Source organism: Adiantum capillus-veneris, chromosome 8 (genome assembly GCF_014529385.1).
Source record: "Adiantum capillus-veneris isolate H3 chromosome 8, ASM1452938v2, whole genome shotgun sequence".
Lineage (NCBI taxonomy): Eukaryota > Viridiplantae > Streptophyta > Polypodiopsida > Polypodiales > Pteridaceae > Adiantum > Adiantum capillus-veneris.
In genome coordinates this window covers 117,046,490-117,063,284 of record NC_140938.1, presented here as the reverse complement: position 1 = coordinate 117,063,284, position 16,795 = coordinate 117,046,490, and the positions used below count along the sequence as shown (strand labels likewise).

Sequence of the window (16,795 nt, the reverse complement as noted above, 5' to 3'; positions counted from 1 at the left end):
GTCGTTTGGAGGTGCTGAGAGTAACCACTACTCAGACTTCTTAATACTCCCCCCGTAAATAACCACAAGGGTCCGGGCCATGAGTATGAGCAAGCATTCTCAAACATAATTTCTCCCTACTCCACCCGGGAGTAAATCACAAAGCATTGAAACCAGTATTAAAACCAGAGTCAAACAGTTCAAATCGGCACCAAGACAGGTTTAAAACAAATACAATCCATTTCAAACAAACTCCAAACAAGATCACCAAACAAGTTCTCAAACAGATTCAGAAAATTGCTAATTCAAACTGAAAAAGCATTCTCTACATCAGTCGAGCTCGAAAGTCGACTTGCTTTCCACTTTGAAATCTGCACCAAAATTAGGGTTAGATTTCTTCCATAAGATTGTAGCCGACCACAGCGTGGTCCATAAACTCTTGAATAGTCATAACAAGCCTCAACAAGCAATGTTCCTTTGGCGGTGATGGTAGCCCCAAGATATAGCAATCACACTAGGCCTCCAAGGTTATCAGCTCTGGAAGAGACACCTGATGAGAGGAGTCGAGAAATTTCAAGTCGTTATCTACAAGGGTTTCCGTGGCAAGCATTTCAAGATACCCCATTTTGCTAGAAGCTGCACTCCAAAGAAAGATGTCTTAAGGTATATAACTTCGGGCAACATTTTTTCTTGAACGCTTGCCAAGTCCTTGGAGCGTGCGGCTTGGTAGCTATAGACATCCACCACCTTATGGCACTGTCACGTGCACATCTAACCCTATGTGTACGTGGACAAGCTACTTCATGACATAGGTTCAATTCAGTTCAGTTAGCCTAGATTACGAAGTGATCTGGCACTTTTGTGAGTCTGTTCGCAAGCCGTGCATGTCCAGACACTTAGAGTAGATACAGTAGATGCATATCCTCTGGTTGCACACAGCATGATCATCAGTATTACCATCAGAATCCATCAGGAGCATTTTCCAGTGCACAGAACATATTTTCCCTATTTTAGCCATTTTTCACTTATTATTTTTTAAGTGACTTTTGTTGGGAACTGGGTAGGGCAAATGAGCCAAGGCAATATAAAAGAAAACCTAGCGCTAGGCTTATCTGGTAGCAGAGCAGGAAGTGCACAAGCAAGTTACTTTGCAGCATGCATCTCTCCCTCTCTCTCTTTCAAGCAAGGACTCTACAGAACCTGGCGTTTTCAACAATGAACCACCAGCGTTTCAACATTGAACCAATGGCGTTTTCAGCCCTTGGACAGTGCTTTTGCAACCCCATGTACCAGCATTTTCCAACAAGCTATTCAGCGTTTTAAGCACCAGCAATCCAGCGTTTTTGTCACGTGACACATCCAACCCTATATGTCCGTGGACAAGCTACAGCATGACCAAAGTTCAATTCAGTCAAGTAAGTCTAGAATAGGAAGTGATCTGGCACTTTTGTGAGTCTGTTCGCAAACCGTGCATGCCCAGAGACTTAGAGTAGATGCATATCCTTTGGTTGCACACGCATGATCATCAGATTTCCATCAGGAGCATTTTTACAGTGCATAGACCTATTTTCCCTATTTTTGACATTTTTCACTTAATATTTTTAAGTGACTTTTGTTGAAAACTGGGTAGGGCAAATTAGCAAGTCTAGTATATAAGAAAACCTAGTGCTATCACTTTCTGGCAGAAGAGGCAGCGGGAGCACTTGCTCAACAAGCAACTTCTCAGCAAGACCAACCTTCGCAACTAACCTAGCGTTTTTAGCCCAACTCAGAAGCTAGCGTTTTTGCAAGACAGATTAGCCCTGGCATTTTGTACAGCAGATGAGCCCCGGCGACCCCAAAAGATAGCAGATTCCCAGCATTAGCAGATTTCCACCGCAGGAAGCAGAATTCAGCCTAGCGTTTTTGGATTGCAGTTCAGCCCTCAATGTTTGCAATTCCATCGCGACAGATTCAACCCTAGGACCAGCGTTTTCAGTTTTCAGCCTTTAGACACAACAGAACAAGTCCTGAACCTCGCAGATCTCACCTCCCGCAGCAGATCCTCGCCGCACGGTCAAATCTCGTGAAGTTTGCAGATTCAGCCCGAAAAATGCAGATTTCAGCTTCTGCGTTTTCAGCGCGTCGTCGTTGCATCATCGCCATCGCCGTCGTCACCGACATAGAGTCAGAATTCAACAAATAAAGATTTGCAGATTTTAGCCCTTAGCGTTTTCAGATTTCAGCCCGTCTCGTCGATTTGTGCAATCATAAGTAACCGCTCTCTCCATAGAGAGTGGGGCCTTTGGAGGAGGGTTTGACAACTTTCTGGTGTCGTATTCTCTTCTCTCTCTATCTCTCAAACTCATGCACCTTCATTCACAATGTCCATCACTTTGTTTGTGATCATTTGCACTCTCTCACTAAAGGAACGGAAGGCTCTCCCTTCCGTAAGTAAAAGGAATCCTTGAGCACAGTTTGGAGCACTCATCTTGAGCAAAGTTCAACATTCACTTCCGCTGCACCTTACAGTTTTTCAGCAAGTAAAAAGTGGCGATTCAAGCAAGCCAATCCAACGTTTTTCCACCAGCCAATCCAGCGTTTGACAACATCAAATCAGCGTTTTTGATAGCAAGAAAATCAGCGTTTTCAGCATTCAAAGCAAAGGCCAGCAGATAGAAGTTCATCGCAATCGTCACCAAACCTAGATCCCCATTGCATCATAGCCTCACAACTTGCATCAGCATCTTGTACCAGATTTGTGCAATCAATAGCATAGACTTCTCTTGCCATCGAGAGAAGGGCCTTTGGAGGAGGGTTTGACAACTTGTCTAGTGTCATATTCTTCTCTCTCTATCTCTCAGTCTCAGCACCTTCATTCACAGTGTTCACCAGTTTGTTTGTGTCCATTGCACTCTCTCACTAAGGGAACGGAAGGCTCTCCCTTCCGTAAGTAAAAGGAACCTTGAGCACAGTTCAGAGCACTCATCTTAAGCAAAGTTCAACATTCACTTCCATTGCACCTTACATTGGTATCAGAGCTTTGGCATTGTTTTGTATCACTCAAGGAAAGAACCACAATAAATTTTTTTTGCTTGTTGCGATCGCACATAACCCAAGTCCTCTTGGGCATGTCGATTCCTAATCGTGTTTTTGAAGAGTGACAGGAACCCAAGAAAGAAGGGCTTGTCCAGCCTCCCCTTGTGCCTCTTTTCACTCATTGAGAGCGGACCGTGCACTTAGCGGCCGGCCAATCGACGTGAGGTGGGAAAAAGAAACCTTGGTGTGAGCGCAAGGCCGCCAAGGGGTGCGCCGCGGAAAAGAGAAGAACTCGGGTGAAGAGAAGATCCTTCTCTAACACAGATTGCAAGCGAAAGAAGCACCTCAAGAACTCAAGAACCCAAAAACCCAAGACCCACAAGAACCCAAGTTCCTCGTGAACTTAAGAATACAAGACTTCAGTGGATGGCCATCACCCAAAGCGGAATGGATACTTTGCATGGAGGTGGTGAGCATGAGAGTGGCGAAGAAGAGTTTTCCCCACCAAGAGGTTTTTCCGACCCTCCCCCTTCCCCATCTCCGCAAAGGATTGCACTAACTCCTATGGAGGCTTTCCCCAAGATGATGATGGACAGGAAGTTAGAAGGCGAAGCAAGAAAAGCAGAAAGAAAGGCAGAACACGAAGAAAGAATGGCAGCCATAGCACGTGGACACAAAGAAAGAAGAGCCGCATTGGATCGCGAGCGCGAGCAAGCGTGCTTGGCGGTTGAACAGAGAGCCCAACACATGCAAGAGTTGTTCCAACTTTTTGCTAATGTGCAGGCTGTCACAAAGTGATAACATGGCTACCCGTCTGCAAAAACCCTAAAGACCTGCAAACCCTAATTCTGAAAACCCTAACCCTAAAACTTGCAAACCCTAATTCTGCTGCCAGAAACCCTAACTCTGTGCATGACACGTGGCAGCAGTACGGACGCCCGCAAAACGCAGTGGAAATTGCGAAGGCTTCTACGGCAGTTTTGCTTTTTCTACGCAATTTCACAGAGAGAGAGAGAGAGAGAGAGAGAGAGAGAGAGAGAGAGAGAGAGATTCATTATCGTCCTCGGAGGTCACATATGACCCATGGGACCTGGAAAAAAAAAAGGGATCATTACAAAACGGGGTTTTCAGAGGGGTACATATCAGTTAAGGACTGAGGGTCCATTGGAAGGAAAAAGAGACAAAAAGGAAATTGTAGATCCTAAGGGGGGTCGGGAGATGGAGGTGTTGGTTTAGGAGTTCGAAATTCTTGGATGATGGCTTTACCGCCTCGATAGACAGCCCATTTACCTTGTTTACGAGCTTCGTGCATCTTCTTGAGCTCACTTGCCTTGAGCTTGAGTTGATTTGGGGTCAATTCCTCGGCAATCCAAAGTGTTCTTCCCTTAAGGAGGCGAGATTGTTGCAGTAGCTTCATTCGCGTTTCCTTGTCCTTGAATGTAAGAATACATTGCTTAGGTGGCACTGGTTTGTTCGTATCGTTGATCCAAGAGATAGAATCAGGCTCAATGTGAATTGGTTGGAGAATATCATTGAGCTTGGTGATGGCTTCTTCGAGTGTGTCTTCCTCGGTGCACCATGGGGAGTTGAGCCCTCCAATCCTTACCTTCAATCCAAGAGACTCTTGCAGTCGGTTTTCTTGTAGTGCTTTTTGTATTTGAGTGTCAAGCTGCTTGTGTGTTACCTCATGCATTTGTTTTTGTGATGCCACAACAGTTTCGGTGAGGGAGGCTTCAATCTTTTGGGCTTTTGCAAGTAGATCTTGACTCTCAGCTTCCTTTGTTTCCTCAAGCAATTGCAGGCGTTGCTTAAGCGATTCGTTCTCCTTGATTAACTCTTGGATTTGCGCCTCTAGGATTGTGATCCGTGTATCTTGGCGAGCAAAGGGTCTTTTCTTGGGCCAGCTCCCATCGCAAGAAAGCTCTTGCGGTTGTGGGCTGGGGTACTAGGAGAAGACATGGTCCGGCGGATGCAAGCTTGTACACACTGTTAACGTTGGCCACCGAGGACCTTGTGAACAGTCCCTAGGGTTTCACCTCACCAAAAATGCAAGGTTAACCTTCGGGTTACCAAAGTCCCTTGAGTAGCAAGTGGCGCGTAAGAACCGGAACTCTGCAGTAGATTCGGTAGCCGGGATGGGCAGCAGATGTGGTAGCCGACCACAGTCGCTCCAGATTCGGTACTCAGCAAATGTGGTGGCCGACCACAGTCGCTCCACAGTCGCGTAGGAATCGGAGCTCTGCAGTGGATTCGATAGCCGACCACAGATTGTTGTTAGCGTGCAATCGCTCCTGTAGGGTTGAAGTTGTGCGGCCTGTGGGTGCTGAACGACGCGAGGTCAGGCTGTCGAACTGAGGCGCCCGCACGTTGTCGACCTGAGGTCGGGGGTGTGTGTGTTGTAAGCTGAACGAGGTCGGGGGTGTTTGTGTTGTACGCTGTAGGCCTGATGCGCCCGCACGCTGTCGAGCTGAGGCAAGGGGCAGGGTTGAGTTCCTAACGCCCTCCCAAGGGCTGCCCTCGCCCAAGGGGGGACATGGGTAGAGAGAGAGAGAGAGAGAGAGAGAGAGAGAGAGAGAGAGAGAGAGAGCTCCTTTGCTTTATTGTAGGAAGCTCAAGAGAGCTTGTGAGAGAAAGAGCCTTTGCTTTTATTTTTAGGGCTTTTGACTTTAAGCTTTTGGAGCTCTGCTTTTTGCATCCCTTGTAAATAAATACGTGGTTTGGGCTCACACTCTGGAGAGCATCTGGACGCAGAGTCTCAGAGTGAGACCCAACCACTCTTGCACTTTGAACTCAGATCAATACAAAAAGAAATATTGAAAGGGGTGCCAGTCTTTGGGGCCAATATCTCTAGGCACGGAACTCCGCCGGGCCAATGTAAATATATTGTGAGCTGTGAACTGTTTTGAAGTGGTTATTTGGTGTTGTCGCGGTTGATTCTTGACTTGGAGTGTCCAAGTCTGTTACAATGGTATCAGAGCACGGCGAATTTCTCTTCTACGGGAAATCCGATCCCAATTTTTTTTTTCGCGGCACCTATGGCTTCACGCAAGGAACAGTCGACTCCCTCTGCTTCAGGAGATGCGGGGAGGGATCACAACGAAGATTCCAACAGAGAGTATGGCCCACCTCGGCCTACTCAGGCGGAGCGACGAGAGATGGAGCGTCGTCAATTGATCGACGATGCAACAAAGATGATGCTCAATTTTGTGAAGGACCCAAAATTTGCAAAATATATGAGCGAGACGTCTTTTCAGGAAGTGCACAAGCAGTGGCAAAAAACCACAACACCACCCCGAAACCCGCTCTGAAGAAACCTTCTGCTCACAAGAAATATTCAGAGAAGGAATTAGAAGAGGTGGTTGATGCACGGATTGCTCAGCTTTTTGACACGTAGAACAAAGCTAAAAAGCACGGCAAAAAGCAAAAGAAAGGCACTGACTTCCTGGGCTATTTGGGTCGTCAATCGACATTTGATAAGGCAAAGAAACAGAAGAAGCATGTTCGATTTGAAGGAGTACCCAGTTCTTCTTCTTCTTCTTCTGACAATTCTTCTAGGTCTTCTGACTCGAGCGAAGAAAACAGAAAAGGCAAAAAGCGAAGCAAGAAACAACGCTTCGGAAAGAGCAAGAAAAAGGCAAAGAAGTCTAAATCTCGCCCAGTGAGTGACAGTTCTACAAAGGACTCGTCTACAGACAATTCAGACTCTAACGACGGCAACTTTTATGCGAACAAGAAGAATTTTTATAAAGCCAACCAGTATGACTTTCTGAAAGACAAAAGCAAGAAAGTACGAGAGTTTAAGGAAGGTGGACAGTCAATTCAATTTGACACGTTTTCGAGATATAAAGATGCTTCGAAGGCTTTGTCTTTTATACAACAGTTTGACATCGCTTTCGCAGAAGGACGCTACTCAGAGCACTCTAAGATTCGGAGAGCTGCCTCTTATTTTAAGGGGAATGCTCGAACTTGGTGGTCCACGCTTCTTTTAAACAAGACTGCGCCAGTTATATGGCTGAAATTTAAGAAGCTTTTTATTTCTTCTTGGCTCACTCAAGAGTATGAATGCGATATACGAGCTGCTTGGAACCATCTTCGGATGACCAAGAGAGATACAATGGATGCTTATTGCGAGAGATTCTGGAGCTCTTTTCTACCCGCCTCTTCATTCAAGAAGATCTCGTTCAGAGAACAGATTGAGCGGTTTACCTTGGGTCTACCTACAGAGATCCGAGATCACTGCTTGGAACAGAAGTCAGCTTCTATTCAGGAGTTGATGAGTCATGCAAGACGGGGTTTTGCCATTCACTCTGGCAGTCTGACCTACCCCACCCATGAGGTCATGACACAACGAGCCGAACAGACTTAAGCGAATGAAAGTAGAAAGAGAAAGAGCAACCCAGAAAGAAGGATGCACGATCCAAGCTTACTCCTCAGGAGAGAGCTCGCTTCATCAGGGAGGGGAAGTGCTTTGGATGCGGAGAACGTGGACATATCTCCACGAAGTGCCCTAAAAAGGCACAGAAAGAACAGAATGACAAGGACAACGAAAGGCCTGAGTTTTCGAGAGCAGCTGAGGAACGTGGAAGAAAAGGCAAGATGAAAACAGGACTAGTTCCGGATTGTGTGGGTACCAATCCCAACACCATGGACGAGAGTACAAAACTTTGCCGAGCTTGGGGCAAAGTGAAAGACCAAGAGGCCTTGATCTTCTTTGATGAAGGAGCCAAGGCCAACTTCATTTCACCGGAATTGGCGGCGCGTCTCGAGATCACTCCCGATTGGATGGGACCACTTGCGGAGGCTGTTCTAGCGGCACCCGGCAGGGACGTAGCCATTACACCTGTCATTGGCAAACTTCGGTTGCATTGTCAGGGGTATTTGGGGCATGAGGACTTTTACATAATGCCTTTGGAAGGTTGTGATGTTCTCTTGGGAATTCCCTAGTACCACAAGAACAACGCCGTGGTCGATTATCGGGTGAGGAAAGCGACATTGACTACAAAGAAGGGCAGAACCACTGTACTTGACATTAAACTGAAGGGCGAGTCTGTCCCTATTGTATTGGCTTCGGCCATTTCAAAATTAATGAAATCCAGTATGTTTGTTTACTCGATCTTTATGAAAGAATTGAGTGATAAGGATAGGACAAACATGTCTAAACTTGATAAAGAACGCCAAGATTGTCTCCACTCTCACGCCGATTGCTTCTCAGAGGGCCTACCAGGCGAGTTACCACCTGCTCGTCCTGAAGATCATACCATTGATCTGATACCTAGAAGCACACCACCGAACCAGCCCCCTTACCGCGTGAGCCGAGCACAGAATGAAGAGATTATGAACCAAGTGAAAGACCTCTTGGAAAAGAATCTTGTCCAGCCTAGTACCTCACCGTATTGCTCTACAGTGTTGTTGGTTTTGAAGAAAGACCGATCCTAGAGAATGTGCATCGATTATAGAGCTCTCAACAAAATCACCATCAAGAACAGATTTCCGATTCCTAGGATCGATGATAGACTCAACAGATTACAAGGATCCTCGTGCTTTAGCAGAATTGATTTGAAGAGTGGATATCATCAGATCGGAATCACGCCGGGAGACGTCTACAAGACAGTTTTTCGAACGACTTTTGGTGTCACGAGGACGTGGCAACTGTTAACTATGTCACGAGGACGTGGCAACTGCTAACTTTAGTTGTTGGTTTCTTTCCAATGGGTTTTGTTTTATTTTTGAGACCCTCTTCTTGAAGTAGCAAACGGTCGGACATTGTATGGCAAAAGTGAAACGGTAGTTTCACCCACAGATGGGTAGTGGTCGGCACTGGAATTCGTATGGTAAGAGGATGTCTAGGCTCAGTTCAAAATCATGTAGGTATCCCCCAACACTTAGCAAGTTGGTGGATACTAGGAAGTGAACTCAATAAAGGCATAAAGTCGAGGTGGGACTACCAAGAGAAAGTATCCGACAGTTGGGCCACATTGCACTGTTGGACGCGGTTCCAATGAGGATAGATGGCCAGAAGACCAGCGGGAGCCCAACGGAAGCATCTCCTAAAATTTAGGAAACTGCTATTTTGGGCTATGAAATCTGTTCCGTCATTAGCATCAAAATGACAAGGGGAACATTTTACAACTCTGCTGCAAAGTCAACTGATACATCAACTTAGAGATTTTTAAGCAGGAAGCCCAATGCGGGGAAATTGCATGCATGAGTGCCAAGCGGCACTTTTTGGTCAATTTACCAAGTTCGGGAGAACAGAACTCGTAACTGACTTTCTGGAGCAGTTTTGGAGGCTGATAACTCTGATTTTCAGCCATTTCTCTCCATTTTTGAGCTTCCCATGACTTTACCTAGGACCAAGGAGCTCATTTTCAGCATTGGACAGCATCAGATGCGTGTTTACAGGGCTGTTTTGCTGCGTTTTCAACGATACGCAGGTTTTGGCAGCCATGGAAATCTTCCCTTTTTGCATCTATTTGTTCACAGATGCATTACAGATCAAGGGCAGCAGAGGGGGCGCTCGATTTATGCTGGGGGGATGCTTCATTGAGAACCTGTCACAGGTTAAAAGCTATGGAGTGCTTTCTTTCCCTCCCATGCACAGTGTGGTGCTAGGAGTGATGCCCTGCACACTACACACTGCTCTCTCTCCCCCCCAACGTGCAATTATGTGATGCCCCACGAGAGGGCTCTTCATTTGACTGATGTACAGCTGTGTGGGTTCATGCTTTTGTGCTGAGGCAAGAGCCTCCTTGAGCAGGAACAGAGGTAGCTAACTGCTACTCCAAAGCAGGCACCGGTGAGGGTCATAACCTCACCGTACAATTGCGTTTTCAGCGCTGTGTATGCGCTGTAAATTGACTGTTTTTCAGCCATACGAACGCCAAAACCATTGGGAATAGTGCCCCACTGGCAGAGGACAGTTAGGGGACTGTTTAGGGCTGAAAACAGGGCAAAAACCAATAAATACAGCGTGCTGAATGTACTGTTTTTGGGCAGGAATCAGAGGGTTTATGCCAGTGGAAGAGAGAATTGGTTTCGCATAAGTTTTGGGGCTGTTATGCTGCCGAAATTTGGCCAAAATAAGTGGTATCTAGCTTGATACAGATAAAGTATTCCCATGACACTTCTTTGTAATTTACCCTCCTAAAGAATAAAGAAATACCGAAAGGGGCGCCAATTTTGGGGCCTACAGGTTGTCGGCGTCTGCTCGGAGCATTCTAGCTTCCGAGCCGTGTGTGTACTTAGGTGTTAATCCCCGTTACAGGTTACCTTTGCAAAGTGCTCCGTGTGTGTGTTTAAAGTAAAGAATATAAGGTGAAAGCCAACGCCTACCGCCCCACAGGCCGGTTACATTTGGGTTATTTGAGTTTTTGGTGATGCCTTTTGGCTTAACCAATGCTCCTGGGACATTTAACCGGATGATGGACAGGATTTTTCGAAAGTACAGGCTATTTGTTGGCACTTTCTTTGACGATATCATTGTTTTCTCCAAGAATGAGGCAGAACATAGAGATCATCTGCTTCAGGTCTTTCAGGCATTGCGAGATCACAAGTTTGTGATTAATGCAAAGAAAAGTGAATTTTTCCTACCAGAGATACACTTTTTGGGACACACTGTCTCAGCAGCGGGAGTGCAAATGGATCCGGCCAAGATAGAGACTATTCGTGATTGGCCCGATTTGAAGAATGTCCATGAAGTTAGAAGCTTCTTGGGACTGATAGAGACTATTCGTGATTGGCCCGATTTGAAGAATGTCCATGAAGTTAGAAGCTTCTTGGGACTGTTTCGTACTACAAGCGGTTCATTCGAAAGTTTGCAGAGGTTGCTTCCCCTTTGCATGTCTTGACACAGAAAGGAGTCCCTTTCTCGTGGGGACCCACAAAGGTGACTGCCTTTCAGACTTTGAAAGAGAAATTGACTACGGGACCAGTTTTGACTTTGCCGGACTTGCAGAAGTCATTTGAAGTATATTGTGATGCTTGTGGTCGTAGTCTGGGTGCGGTCCTAATGCAAGAAGGCCATGTCATTGCTTACGAGAGCCGATTGTTCTCAACGCCGGAAATGACAGCACAGATTTATGAGAAAGAGCTTTTGGCGATTATCCATGCTCTTACTTAGTGGCGACATTACCTACTTGGAGCGGATTTTAGTGTCTTTACAGACCATCAGAGTTTGCACTACTTCTTGTCACAGAAGCAGCTATCAGAAAAGCAGATGCGGTGGGCAAACATCTTGTCATAGTTTCACTTCCAGATTGTGCATGTGCAGGGACAGAAGAATGTGGTGGTAGACGCTTTGTCTCGGAAGCCGTTGGTTCAGGCTATTTCCGCGATACATCATAGGAGCTTCGAGGATATGGTCGACCAGTATGCCACAGATACACATTTTGCAGACGTTTTCACACGGATACGGGATGGGGAGATAGTAGCGGGATATTCCATTCGGGATGGCTACTTGATGAGAAAAACTATGTTGTGCGTTACACAACCGTTGAGGGAAAAGGTTATGACTGAATGCCACTGTCCACCTTTTACGGGTCACCGCAGCATTGCTACCACCATTAAAGGGGTAGAGAGATACTTCTTTTGGCCGAGACTCAAGAAGGATGTGGAAGAGTTTGTGCGCAGTTGCTTGGTATGCCAGAAGGTCAAGTTTGACAGGCATAAAGCACAAGGATTGTTACAGCCTTTGCCCATACTCACCCGACCTTGCGAAAGTATTGCAATGGATTTCATTTTTGATCTCCCGAGAACACAGAGTGGTCACGATGGTATCTGGACTATTATTGACAGATTTAGCAAGCAGGCTCATTTCATTCCAGGAAAGAAAACAGTCAAGCCGGATCACTTAGCGAGACTATTTGTGGCCCAGATCTTCAGATTACATGGCATGCCTGAGACGATTGTCTCCGACAGGGACCCCAGATTTACGAGTTTGTTTTGGAAGGCAATTTGGGAGAACATTGGCATGCGGTTGCAGTTCTCGTCATCGTTCCACCCGCAGACTGATGGGCAATCTGAGATTGCAAATTCAGTGGTTTTAGATTTATTGAAGTCTTATATCTCGGATCAGAAGACTCAATGGGAAAAGTACTTACCTTTGGTGGAATTTGCCTACAATAACACGATACACTCTTCGACGGGGAAGGCGCCATTTGAGATTGTTGAAGGTGCTGCGAAGGTTTCACCCTTCCTAAGCACGAAAGATAAGATTTTTGAAGCGGATGAGTATACGCGCGACTTAGACACGGCTATTGCCAAGGTCCGCGAGGCTTTGCAGAAATCTCAAGAACAACAGAAAGAGGCAGCGGATCGCCATCGTCGCGATTTGAAATTGAAGGAGGATGATTGGGTGCTCTTATGTTTTGAGAAGGCAACCTGAGAAAGAAAAAGGGTATGCGATACTATGGACCTTTCCAAATCTCTAAAAAGATAAATGATGTCTCCTTCTGACTGAAACTTCCTAACACTTGGAGGATTCACAATGCATTTCATGTGAGTCTCTTGAAACCTTTTAAAGGTGATGTGCCTGATGATGGGGAGCCTGATGAGCAACCCGAAGTGGAAGAAAACGAGGAGATCCTTGTTCCTGAACAATTTTTGGCACATAAGGATAAGAAGAATAAAGGTAAAGTCCGAAGGCGGTTCTTGGTTAAGTTCAAGAACTATCCTGCATTAGATGCGAAGTGGATGGAGGAGGAGGACCTAGCAGATACTCCTCAGATTGTGAAACTTTACCTCGAGGCTTTTGGTTTAGCATAGTCTACTCCAAATGGAACCCAAAATTCAGCTTGGCCGGAGATTTGGTGCAGTGGGATGCACAAGAGGGGAGTTACTCCGCTCCTTTGTCAACAGATGCCTCGATTTTGATACTAGAGTCACTGATGTCTCTTTGAGCTTCAGGGATACTGAGAGCTGATAGTATTCTGCTGTATGACTTTATGAAATGGAATTCCTGAGTATGATACTTATTTGTTCTTGACTTCTTTTTAAGTGCAGGAACTGATAGACGAAATGACTGCAGCATTTTGGTCTACTTGATCTCGAATAGACACGGTTGCAATAGGGTTAGTCAATCGTCCATCGATGAGGTCACGATTGGATCTAGATGCGATTGCTAGCTACATTGCCGATAAATCATGGTCTAAGATCCGAATGAATGTTGAATGTCATGTGATATCCTATGATGTCTAGTGATGTGACTGTCGATTGGTACATGTGCTAGATGTGTGTTCCTAGTACGTAGGTACTAACAGTTAGTGTTTGCTAAGACGGTTTATGGCCTCTGTCTGTTTTGCAGGCGTAATCGAGGGCGATTACAATGCTTTCAAGAGGGGGGTATGTCACAAAGTGATGACGTGGCTACCCGTCTGCAAAAACCCTAAAAACCTGCAAACCCTAATTTTGGAAAGCCTAACCCTAAAACCTGCAAACCCTAATTCTGCTGCCAGAAACCCTGAACTGCCGAAACCCTAACTCTGCGCATGACACGTGGCAGCCGCAAAACGCAGTGGAAATTGCGGAGCCTTCTACGACAGTTTTGCTTTTTCAGAGAGAGAGAGAGAGAGAGAGAGAGAGAGCTCCTTTGCTTTATTTTAGGAAGCTCAAGAGAGCTTGTGAGAGAAAGAGCCTTTGCTTTTATTTTTAGGGCTTTTGACTTTAAGCTTTTGGGGCTCTGCTTTTGGCATCCCTTGTAAATAAATACGTGGTTTGGGCTCACACTCTAGAGAGCATCTGGACACAGAGTCTGAGAGTGAGACCCAACCACTCTTGTACTTTGAACTCAGATCAATACAAAAAGAAATACCGAAAGGGACGCCAGTCTTTGGGGCCAATATCTCTAGGCACGGAACTCCGCCGGGCCAGTGTAAATCTATTGTGAACTGTGAACTGTTTTAAAGTGGTTATTTGGTGCTTTCGTGGTTGATTCTTGACTTGGAGTGTCTAAATCTGTTACACAAGCACAGATTGCAAAGAATCAGGAGGAGGAGACTCTCTCAGTCTCTTCTTCTCCAAAGCACGATACACATGATTTGCATGATAAGGATAAGCATGATGATTTGCATGATAATGATAAGCATGATGATTTGCATGATCAAGATGTGATTTCTCACGAGTATGATGATTTGCATGATCAAGATGTGATTACTCACAAGCATGATGATTTGCAGGAAAAAGATGTGATTGTTCACAAGGATGATGATTTAGTTGATGCTTTTTCTAGCAAAGCTAACCTCGTTGCAGATTCAATCAATCACGAAGAACCGATCTTGGCTTCGAGTCGAGGTCTAAAGAACCCCCACAGGAAGATTCGATCGATCATGAAGAATCAATCAGGCACAATGATTTCTAGTTAGTTGGCGATTGCCACAACTAGCTTCAGCCAGGAAGAGGCTTGTGAGCAGTAGAGAGGGGCAAAAGAAGTATACCTAGATGAATCCAGGATAAGCCCACATTCACCCTTGAAGGAAAGTGCAAGGTATAGACCCATGGTAGTCACCCATAACCATCAGCTCCATCATGCATAGTATTGACTAAATACCACGACATCCCCACTAACGTCGTCAGTGCCCAATAGTGGGTGTAGAACTAGGTACTAACATATGCTCCCCAACACAATACACACCACACACACACATGAGCATACATCAACACAAAGTTCAGTGTACTCAGTTTCTGTCATGACTCCAAAGATCAAGGGCAGACTAAGCCATAATGAAGCCTAGCACTAAAAGAAGCATTAAATCGAAAAAATTAGCACAAAAATGAGGTAGTTGATAGGGCATACGCACCACAAAAGATAGTTGATAGAGCAGTAGAGAGGGGCAAAAGAAGCTCCCTACAAATAATTTGGACCCCTGTGTTGGAGTTCACGTTATTGGTGTTTGAACCCATGGTTTAGAGTTGAAGGCACATGCATCTGGCAAGGAACCAACACAACGTATGAAAACACTCTAGATGTGCGTGTCAATCTATCGTTGTTGGTTGGATTATAGACACGATGTGTTTCAAAGTTCATTGTCCTACGAATGTTTGGACGTGATGTGTTCACAATTCACAAATGCGGATTCTTGGACGTAGTGTAGTCTACAATTCAATATTCTATGAGGCAAACGGTGCTCTAAGATGGAATTTGTCTCAGGTTAAGAGTTGATGGTTGCATAACCGAGGTGTATCTAGTAGTCGGCCGCTTCCAGAGTGTCCATGGTAGCTTCTTCCTCGACTTGGTCTTCCTACATGTGTTGAGAGGGTGTTAAAAGAAGTAGGCATCTCAAGTGAATAGTCCATGTGATCCCAATATTTATTTTGCCTTTAGGTATTTACTTATTTGTCAAATCTTGGGTAGGGCAATTTGCTAAGGTCCCCATTGTAAATCATCAATTTATTGCCCAATTGGTTGGTTTAGTAGTAAATCTCTCTCTCATGTATTCTTCCCATTGCTCTACGCTTCCGCACCGTCAACTTTGACGTGTTTATGTGAGTGTGATGTGTGATTCTTTGTCAAGTTTATCATCCAGTGCCCTTACAAACTTATTTTTCTTGCCTTAAATCTTTTATATTTTGCTATTGTTCGTATTTACAATTGAGAAGGCTTGCTTTCATTATAGAGGGCAATTTGCAAGCCGATTTTAGGGTTAAGCACCTAGGCCAAAAAGGCAACAAGGAACAGCCTCCGTGGGGTCATTATTATAGGATGAAAGAGGGGGAGAGGGGAGTAGCTTTGGCAGCCCCACAACAAGAGAACAAACCAGCCCAAAGCATCTTTAGGAGGGACAACTACATAATATGAAAAGAAATACAGTCCTGATACATTGGAATATGAAGCTTTTAGTCCTTGTTAATTTTGAGGTAATGAGCATCTTTGCAATACCCATTGCATGACTGGACAAGTCGGCTTTGAACTTATTGCACACAAATTTGATATTTAGTCGCCCCCCCCCCACCCCCCCCCCCCCCCCTCTCCCGGGGCGCCCCCCACCCAACACACACACACACACACACACACACACACACACACCATAACAAAATCCTGCCCTCCTTCACTGAAAACAACGTAAGGAGCAAAAAGAATACTTCAATTGCCTCTTTTTGGTAAGACATGCACTTTTTGGTAAGCAATGCATGTCAGCTTCTTGCAAAAACACTTCTCAAGAGCATGCATGAAAATTTATAGTGAGTTTCACTGTAGAGCCAACCTTCACAAGGTGTTTGATTGCGCTAGAAAGCTGGGACTCAGAGAAGCCGAGGTTGAGCTTCGAAGCTTCGTGGAAAAGCTGTGCTTCAGTTTGCTCAGGGCATTTCCCTGCGCCCATCTCTTTTCACTGACATGTCCCTCTTGTCCGCGCAGTGCTTTTCTTGGAAAGCCTTTACACAGACATGGCGCTGCGTAAGGAATTATTAAGCTCTTGAGTTAAAATAGTACCGCTTTGGTTGGCAAATTTCAGGGTTCAGTTTTGAATGCCCTTCAACAGAAGAGTAAAATTTGGGGGCCATTCTAAAAATTAGCGGAAGCGCGGACCGAAGACCCTTGAAGCGGAATTTTTCTTTTAAAAAATTGATTCATATACATATATGTTATATAGTACTATAGTATAATACGATGATTACTTGGTTAGCCTAAGACGTTTTTGCTACATGAGGCCAGCGAGTTAAGCCACTTAGCTCAATCCCAACCCGCGATTAAGACTTTAATCCAACGTGCCTGCGTTAATTGCATTGATTTTGTGATCACCTCCGTTAACTCATTAACTGCGAGTCGAAGAAAAGCAAGCACGACGATCTCAACCTAGCGTTTTGC

At 45.3% G+C, this 16,795-nt stretch overlaps 1 protein-coding gene across 6 annotated transcripts in view; it reads right to left on the bottom strand.

Moving 5' to 3' along the window:
• The window catches only part of LOC147452827 (uncharacterized), a 179,254-nt gene extending 162,790 nt beyond the window's left edge, over window positions 1-16,464 (bottom strand). For 5 of the 6 annotated variants that reach the window (XM_086518426.1, XM_086518422.1, XM_086518424.1 and 2 more), the window contains exon 1: window positions 16,194-16,464. In XM_086518426.1, the coding sequence (XP_086374552.1) occupies window positions 16,194-16,310 (117 nt within the window). In that variant the 5' untranslated portion in view covers window positions 16,311-16,464. The remainder of the gene's footprint in view (window positions 1-16,193) is intronic. The other variant, XM_086518421.1, reaches the window with a different exon arrangement.
• Window positions 16,465-16,795: the final 331 nt, after the last annotated feature.